At 51.2% G+C, this 8,831-nt stretch overlaps 1 protein-coding gene across 4 annotated transcripts in view; it reads right to left on the bottom strand.

Annotated features, from left to right (window-relative positions):
- cspg5a (chondroitin sulfate proteoglycan 5a) overlaps positions 1 to 3,251 on the bottom strand; it is a 47,826-nt gene extending 44,575 nt beyond the window's left edge. For 3 of the 4 annotated variants that reach the window (XM_086153831.1, XM_086153832.1, XM_086153833.1), the window contains exon 1: positions 2,907 to 3,250. In XM_086153831.1, coding sequence (XP_086009957.1) covers positions 2,907 to 2,988 — 82 coding nt within the window. In that variant the 5' untranslated portion in view covers positions 2,989 to 3,250. Of the gene's footprint in view, positions 1 to 2,906 lie in introns of all 4 variants that reach the window. The other variant, XM_086153834.1, reaches the window with a different exon arrangement.
- Positions 3,252 to 8,831: the final 5,580 nt, after the last annotated feature.

The following is an 8,831-nucleotide window of genomic DNA, read 5'->3' as shown; positions in this document are numbered from 1 at the left end:
GTTCTACATGGTGGGAATAATAACCGTGGATTATCAGATGGGTTGAGGATCTTCGCCGTGTGAAGAATCCCGATAGCCGTTAACATATTTTCACACTTATTCTGGCACAAATGTGAACGTTCTCCAGCGAGCTCCGCAAACCCCTCCGAGGCGTAGCAGGTCCGAGCAGCTCGCACCTCCTCCTCCATTTCTCGCCGCTTTTCTCCATTTTGTCGTGAGGAGAGAAAAAAAAAAAAAAAAAAAAAAAGCTGACCAGCAGCGACAACGGCTTTAAAAAATGGCGCTCTGCAGTCCACAAGAAGGGTCTAGAAATGGCCGTGGCTTCGGAGTTCCACCAACGGAGCCGTAAGAAAACCCTGCCTTGGTGTGAGAGCTGAATTCGGAGGAGCTGTCGGAGCTTTCTAGAGACGTCCTCCCGCCTCTCTGGTATCTCCTCATCTCGATCCTGAACCTTGGAGGACCTGCAGATGCTCCGCCCTGCAGGCCGCGCTCTCGGTCAGACAACCGGAGGACAAAAAGGCATGCCTCCCACTGGGTTTTCGCACGTGTCGCACAAAAAAGAAAAAAAAAACCTAACGCCCTCACATCTGCATTGTAGGGAAATGTAGGGCAGGCTGTCACCTTCACTGAAGCGTGTGTGTGTGTGTGTGTGTGTGTTAGTGTGCGGGCATACTAGCCTGAGCTTGCGTTCAGGTGTCCGTTCCAGATCATGCATAATATTATGCTGAACACCAAATTCAGCGTGATGCTGCCGTGTGTTAGCATAGCTTAGCACAAAAGGAAAAAAAGTGTTAGGGGGCGGGGCTTATTAATATTCATGAGGGAAACTGCAAGCATATTTGGTTATGCTTGGAAATGAGGTCCTCTTCATTAATATTAATGACTTTTCTGGGTCTAATTAATGAAAAGAGAAAAATACGGGGTGAGAAATAAAAGTAATATACTGGAAAGTACTCGGAGTACTGCATTATCTGAGGTTTTTATTGGTTTTCCATGAAAACGGAGAATTCTCCGTACGCCCCCGATTGTTTTAGATCTTGAGAACCGCCTCTGGTTTGTGACCCGACCGACCGCTGGATCCGAAGGAGGATGGCGTGGTTGCCACGGCAACGACACCCCGTCAAAGTGGCGGCCAGAGGCGAGCGGAGCGTGAACACGAACACAAACGTCCGCTGAAGGAAGGACCGTGTTCCCGGAGCTCTTCAGATTATATCCGGCACCATCGTACAAAGCGAGGCCGGTCGCTTCAGAGGATGACCACGGTCGTCAAGGCGACGGTCTGATTCCTCCCAGGGGTTCAGCCTGTTTCGACAAATCCTCATCAGGGACACTGGCAGCGGATTTTGATTGGATAAGAAAAGACCAGCGGCTCTGTTGATCGGTTGGACTTAATTGATGCTTAATGGGCTCTGACTCCTGATTGGCTGACTGTCGATGACAGCTCCGGACACACACACACGCACACATATACACACACACACACACACACAGGGAACAGTCTCCTGAGGACCATCCAGGGTTACTCCGTCTCCAAAGGCTTCGAGTAAGATTCCTGCACTCTTCATTTAACACCACATCTCCATCTTCCCATCCGTCTTTTCTGCTCTCTCTCTCTCTCTCTCTCTCTCTCTCTCTCTCTCTCTCTCTCTCTCTCTCTCTCTCTCTCTCTCTCTCTCTCTCTCTCTCTCTCTCTCTCTCTCTCTCTCTCTCTCTCTCTCTCTCTTCCATCCATCACTCCATTTCCCGAGCTTGCTCTCTTTCTCCCTCCTTTTCCTCTTTCCCTCCTTCTTTCCCTCAAACTCCCTCCCTCTCTATCTATCTATCTACCTCTCTATTTCCATCTCTCCCTCCATCCCCCCCCCCCTCTCTCCATCTCTCCCTCAGAAACGGGCCCGCCTGGATCGGTTCGGATCACATCAGATCGGATTAGATTAGATCAGATTATAACGCGGGAATGATTTCATCCCGCGCGCGCTCCCGCGGTATTAATCTGAAAAAAACACGAGCGCGCGCGCAGACAAAGAGGCAGCCCTTGTGTGTGTATGTGAGTGTGTGTTTACCAGTGGTGTGTTTTTGCCTCACTGTGTATCAGAATGTCCGTCCAGATCCCCGCCATGAATTATTCAACAGAGCCTCGCACACACACACACACATGCATGTACACACACACACACACACACACACACAGACGAATGCATGTACACATACACGAATGCATGTACACGCACACGCACACACACTAATCCTCGCCTTTGTGTGCATCCACGGTGCCAGTGCGCCTCCGGGGACCGGCTCTCCGCTGCACCGACCGTCTGAGGACTCTCCGGTTTTTGCACCGACTCCCTCCCCGGTACACCGCGGTTCCTCCGGGGTCCCCGCGCTCATCGGCAGCCTCCCCGCCGAGCTGCCCCGCATCCCCCCGCACGCAGCGCCCTTTCCCGCGGCGCGACCCTAACAAGCCGCGGCAGCTTAAATCACGCAAATCTCCAACACAGTTCTTGCTGGCGAGCTGTCGCCGAGCAGGTCGACACCGTCCGACCGGAGAACCGCGTCCGGGGACCGAATCTTGCGTGGGGTCCCCGGAAATCCCGTCCTTCCGTCTCCACACTATTTTGCATGATTTTGCACATAATCCCGGTTCGCACGCAAATCGGCGGCAGCTCACACCAGGTCATTCAAAAACACTGACATCGTGCGTGTGCGTGTTTTAAACCTCCACGGAGCGTGTTCCTCCTGACCTACAATCTGAGCTTCACTGACCTCCTTTCCCGCACACGCAGCGCTCCACGGCACCTCCACGGAGGTGGACGCCGAGACGGTGCGGCAGCAAAAGTCACGCAAATGCATTGCATGTGTGTGTGCGCGCGTCCACGTGTGCGTGTGCACGGCGGACCCGGGACTCTTACCGTGGACCGGAACCGTGTGGAGAACCAGGATCCACGACAGCAGCGCCAGGCCGGCGCGTCCCGGGCGGCGCGGCGGCATCATCAGCTGCGGCGGCGGACTGAGGACGACCGGGAGGAAAAGGAGGAGGAGGAGGAAGCGGAGGAAGAGGGGGGAGGAGGGGAGGAAGAGAGGAAGAAAAGAAGAGGAGAAAGAGAAGAAAAAGAAAAAGAAGAAGAGAAGAGGAAGAGCCCACGCAGGCTGAGACCGCGGCTGGAGGAGAGGAAGAAAAAAGTGTGGAGAAGGAAAAAAAGAGGTTGTGTGTGTGCGTGTGTGTGTGTGTGCGTGCGTGTGTGTGTGGGGGGGGGGTATCTCCTCTTCGGTGCGTGCGCACGCGGTTGGTTCAGACTTCCGGTTCCTCCATAGCCGGCTCAGTGTCGCTTCCGGTTCGGTCACGGATCCGTCGCTTCTGAGGAGCGATGGAGATGGATGGAGGTGGAGGCGGGCTTCTCCTCATCTGAGAGGGAGGAGAAGAAGGATGGATGACCATCCTTCTTCTTTTCCTCTTCCTTCTTTTTTCTCCTCCTCCTCTTCTTCTCCTCCCAGATAATCCCAAGTTCTCTGAAGGTTCTCGTCCCTCACAGATGCTCCTCAGTTCCCTCCCTCTATCCTCCTCCTCCTCCATCACTCTTTCCACAGGCCTTTCCTTCTTCTTCACCTCCTCCACCTCCCCCTTGGTGGTTGTTCTCCTCCATCCCTCTTTCCATCGTCCGTCCATCTGAACCATCCTTTATTTTTCCCCACCATTTTTCTCCACCTTCTCTGAGTTTCCTCACGCTTCCTCATCCTTTTCTCCCCCTCTCTCCTCCTCCTCCTCCTCCTTCACTTCATCCCTCCTTCCTCATCCTCCGCCATATCTACTCTTTCCCGTCGAAACTGTTGCTCCTCCTGTTCCTCACCCCTTTCCATCCACCTGCATCTTGCTATTTCTCCACCCTCTTTCAAGCTTCTTCTTCTTCTTCATCCCTTTTTTTTCCTCCCCCTTTACCCAAACTTTCCCCTTATTTCTGTCTCAGCCGCCTTTTGTTTCCCACGCAGGATCACAAACACACCTCACCCATGTCTGCACACACACACACACACACACACGCACGCCCCGTATATGCGTGTGTGCATACACACACATGCACGCACTGTATATGTGTGTGTGTGCGTCCCAGATTATGCAAAAACGCGCGCCCGATGCCGTCAAAACAACCGGCTTTGGTTAATGATAAGCGATACAGAGAGGGGAAAAAAGAAGGGGGGGAGGAGGAAAGTGGGGGTTTTGGGGCCCCGGGGCCTTCGGGGGATAATGACAGCAATGGGGGTCGCGGGCATTCTTCCACACACACAAAAAAAAGGGATAAAGGAGGCGGAGAGGGGCTGGGCAACAGGAGGTGTTTTGTATTTGTGTGTGAGAACGCACTAGCTTGATGATGCTAAAGTGAGAAGTAAAACTGTTCGCCCGTCTTGCTGTGTGAACGGGGAAATACAAGTCAAGGGGAAATGGGTTTGGAAAATATGCAAACAAGTGTTTTTGGATAGAGTTGGAACGGCGTGGGTGCGGGAGAAGTCTGGAAGAGGAGGAGGAGGAGGTGGTGGATGAGACCGCCGACGCCCCCCCGAGGTCACGACCGCCGACGCCCCTCGTCAATAAACTCCAACAAAGTGTTAACAACAGTGTGTGTGTGTGAAGGAGGAAGAGGAGGGCCCACGGTGCTCGGGTCGGAAAATGAAGGCCCGAAGGCCGACGCGTGCGCCGAGGCATCATCGAGCTTCTTCAGTGACTGAACCGGTCGTTTCCGGTAAAAAAAAAACGTCAAATGAATCGTAAATTCATGTGAAATGAGTCTCAGCTTTGGTTCGAAAAGCAGCTCATGGTTCTTCTGGAGAACCTCCCGCCTTCGACGTCTTCCCCTCACCGCCACATGATCACAGCCGGACACCTGGAAAAAGAAATCAATATATCTATCAAAATTTTAGGAGCAGGAAACGTGGGTTCGGGACAAACACCTACCTTTTATCATCTGTTTTTACATCTTTTCTTCTCCTCTGGATTGAAAAGAAAGAAAAACATCATGCGAATGAAGGAGTAAACAGTCGTGTGTCTCAATATGACTTACAAAATACAAAGCACAACGTGAGCGTCCCCTCTGTAACCATGACAACTGCTGAGCTGCACCTGGGAACGAACGGCTATCTCGCGCCGCGTCTCCTGAAGTCGTATTAGCGGGCTAAGCTAACGGCAACAGGGTCTAGGGGCGGGGAAGTTGGGTTCGACGGGACCGGTTTTCAAAATAAAAGCGCAAAAAGCAGCGTCAATGCAAAACCAAAGCAAGCTTGGATGCGGTTATCCCCCCGTTACCATGGAGACTGCGGCCCGACAAACATGGCCGTTCCACTGTTTTGGGGTTAATCGCGTCGCATTCAAGGTCAAGGGTTGTTGTTGTTGCCTGCTAATGGAGGGCGGGTCGGGATTAGGGACGCCTAATCTGGTATTTACCTCCGCGGCGTCAGGAGGGGAAAATACAGTTTTGCGTCTGAAATTAAAAATAAATAAATGCAATTAAGAGCCGGCGACGCGTTAAGAGGAAGTGGCTCATGAAATCTGCAGATGCACGGAAATCAACCCCCCCCCGGGGTCACTTCACAACCTATATGTGTACAGATGCAGATTGAGCAGATCCGACCCAATTAGCCCGAACGGGTGATGAAGACGAGGCGGAGAGGAGATGGGATCGGGTCGGATCCGTATCCGTAAAGGGCCGGGTGTAAATTCTGGATGTTTGGGGTCGGGGGTGACGGACATCGGTTGTGAAGTGGCGGGTGAGGGAAGGGGAGGAGGAGGAAGAGGAGGGAGGTTACATTATTTCTGCTCTGGTTAGCAAACACAACAGAAAGTAAGGGAGGGAAGACGAGGGTGAGCATTGATACCCGAGGGGGGGGAGAGAGGAGGAAGAGGAGGAGGAGGGAAAGGAGGTCAGAGATGGGTTGGGAAAACACAGGAGCTGATTGGCTATCGATCAGCTGCCGCCCCGATCAATAGGCAAAATGTCTCTGTTTACTAGCAGCTCCGTGCTAATGCTTGCCAAACTGTGTTCTCCAGCTGGAGGACCCTGAACGCAGCGCTGGGCGCGCCGACGTGCACGCCGAAAAGGAACGTCCAGGTTGGGATGTTCTCTGAGGTTCTCTGAAACCCAGAGGGTGGTTCCTCCGAGCTGTCAATCAACCTACCGGGGCTGCGTCTCTGTCCCAGACACCCAGAGACGGAGGCTGTGCAAGACATAACCGTTGTGGGAAGGTGGGAAACAAAAGGGGTGTGTGACAGTGTGTGTGTGTGTTAGTGTGTGTGTGTGTGTGTGTGTGTAGAGGGTTGAGGTGGTGGCTTCTTCACCCTTAGAGCCCCTGCAGTGACGTGAACTAGTGGCCTACTTTAGCCTCCTCCATATTTCATGTACATACAGAAAACACACACACACACACACACACACACACAGACACACACACACACACACACACACACACACACACACTTGAGGACCCGACATCAGGGAGTGAGTGGCTTCCACCGTGGAGGCAGAACAAAATGTCTCAGTAAAAACATGAATCAGGCCTTTTCTAATTATCGTCATTATTGCAATTCATTCTACCATTCATTCACTCACCATCTGCAAGGTTGAACCTGTGCTCAGGGTTAGCAGAGCTCATCGAAGCTGTGATTGGGGAGAAGGCAGAGTTCACCCTGGACCCGTCCATCACAGGGACACCTATGGAGAGACGCAACCATTCGCCCTCTCCTTCACACGTCTGGACATTTCACGGTCTTCAATGAACCTCCTGCATGTGTAGCGGCGAGACATTGGCGAGTAGAGTCGTCAATTCCAGAGAGTTCGAAAAGAGAGGCCGGAGGGGCTGATTGCTAAAACTTTTTCACAATTTGTTATAAGAAGAAAAGATGTCTAAGACGGCCAGAGTACCATTTTCTGCCCGGTAATTATTTAACTGTGAATTTTGAGGTAGAAGGCGTCAAGTAAAACTGGCGCTAGTCGCAAAGCGAATGTTAACTGCTAGCTAACATAGCGCCTTTTGCGTGTTTGCTACTAAAGAGAAACTTCAGTACAGTCAGAAGAGGGAGGACAGGAGGCCGGCAGCGGGTCGACTCAGGGTGGCTTCCTAAACACCTGAAAGTTTGGCCAGAGGAAGAGTGAAGGACAACCTACTTTCTCGATTTGGGGGGCGGAAGGACAATGAAATGCACATAAATCAAATGCATGAGATACAATCCTGAGCTGGAATAGAGGTAAAGCCATGCAGACCGAACATCAGGACAACTACAAGGACGGCTTTTGTTATCTATTTTCACTGTTTTGTTCACACTGTATTTTTCTTGTTCAGTTCCATTGATGGCTTGCTATGTTTAATGACAAGTAATACCAGTGATGTGCGGTGAAGTTCATGGCTGGTGAGGCACTGACTTCGTCACAATCAAATTTACAAAAATATGAACCCTACAGAGTAGCTTATTCACCATTTGATTGGCAGCAGTTAACAGCTTATGTTTAAAATCTCATATCCGCTAACATTAGTTTGCTGTGACTGTAGTCTGCGGCCGTGGAGTCGCAAGATGAATCCCTGGAATCACAAGCGCCCCCTAGCATGAGGCAGGAGAACTGTTTGCCTCACTTAGTGGCTCTTCGCAGCCGTTTTAAGATCGCTCAGCACAAGAAAGTAGTGACACGCATACAGTTTTTGACAAGAAAACACTGTACATTGGAAATGTAGTTCATATAGCAAAAGGGTTTAAACATTTTAAGAGACAGCAATGCTAGCAGTCAGCCGTCACTGCCTTATCTACATTGAGACTCAACAGTCCATGGCCTCACTGCAATTGAAAATCCAGTGATTTTGAATTAAAAAAAAAAAACAATCTAAAACTGGTGACATTAAAAGAAAAATACATTTCTAGTGCAAATCACTGATAAACAATTAACGATATAACAATTCAATTCTTTTTACATTTTTTTCTTCACAAGATTGGCAAGTGAGGCACAGCCTCTCCTGCCTCCCCTGACTGCACATCACTGAGTAATACATGTCTGTTGCAACCAAAATCTCCTTTGTTGTCAGTGTTGCTATCCCATCCTGGGCTACATGAGCGATTCCCTAAAATATAAAAACTGCTACATGTGTTCGGACTGTGGGAGGAACCCGGAGAACCCTGAGGAACCCCAAGCAGAGACAGGAGAACATGGAAGCTCCACACAGAAATGTTGGAAACCAACCTGGGACCTTCTTGGCGAGAGACAGAAGCACTAAGCTCTGGGGTGGAATTTTGTCAAGCCGCCGTCATCATTATAAGAGGAGGATCCAAGTGTGTGTGTGTGTGTGTGTGTGGGGGGGGGGTCTAGCGCCCCCTAGTGGATACCAGGTGTGGATTATCTCTTCATCCTTGGAGCCAACTGGTGGAGAAACCAGGACCACCTCCAACACGGCCAGGCTCCGCCACCTGCTGAGAAATCTCCCTCCCTGGCTCTTCCAGTCGCTTGAGCCAAAGGCCAGGGCTTCCTGAACACATCTTCTGGCTTCTCAGACTGGACCTTCAAGACTCCAGGGGCCATTGCTTCCTGCTTCTGTATGCTTTCTAGCTTTGTTGGAGGGAGAAGAATGTTTAAACCCTGTTGACATTCCCTGCTTCCTGTCCAGGAACAACAGAGTGATGAACAAGAACAAGGAGGAGACGGGGATTTGCATTTCGCTGACATTCTGGCCGGAGAAGATCTGACAGCTGGAGGTGGGCTTTGTTTCACCAGGGGTTTTCATTCTGACAAGCGAGCTGACGGACTCTGGTCTCCACCCGCCCGCGGGCTGTCGGGATTCTGCTGACATCCAAAGTCTTTCTGTGCCTC

The sequence above is a fragment of the Fistularia commersonii genome, chromosome 10, assembly GCF_037954325.1.
Source record: "Fistularia commersonii isolate RoL2024-O1a breed Wild chromosome 10, RoL_Fcom_v1.0, whole genome shotgun sequence".
Lineage (NCBI taxonomy): Eukaryota > Metazoa > Chordata > Actinopteri > Syngnathiformes > Fistulariidae > Fistularia > Fistularia commersonii.
Note: the sequence above shows the minus strand (reverse complement) of the source record. Positions and strands in the feature narration are given on the sequence as shown.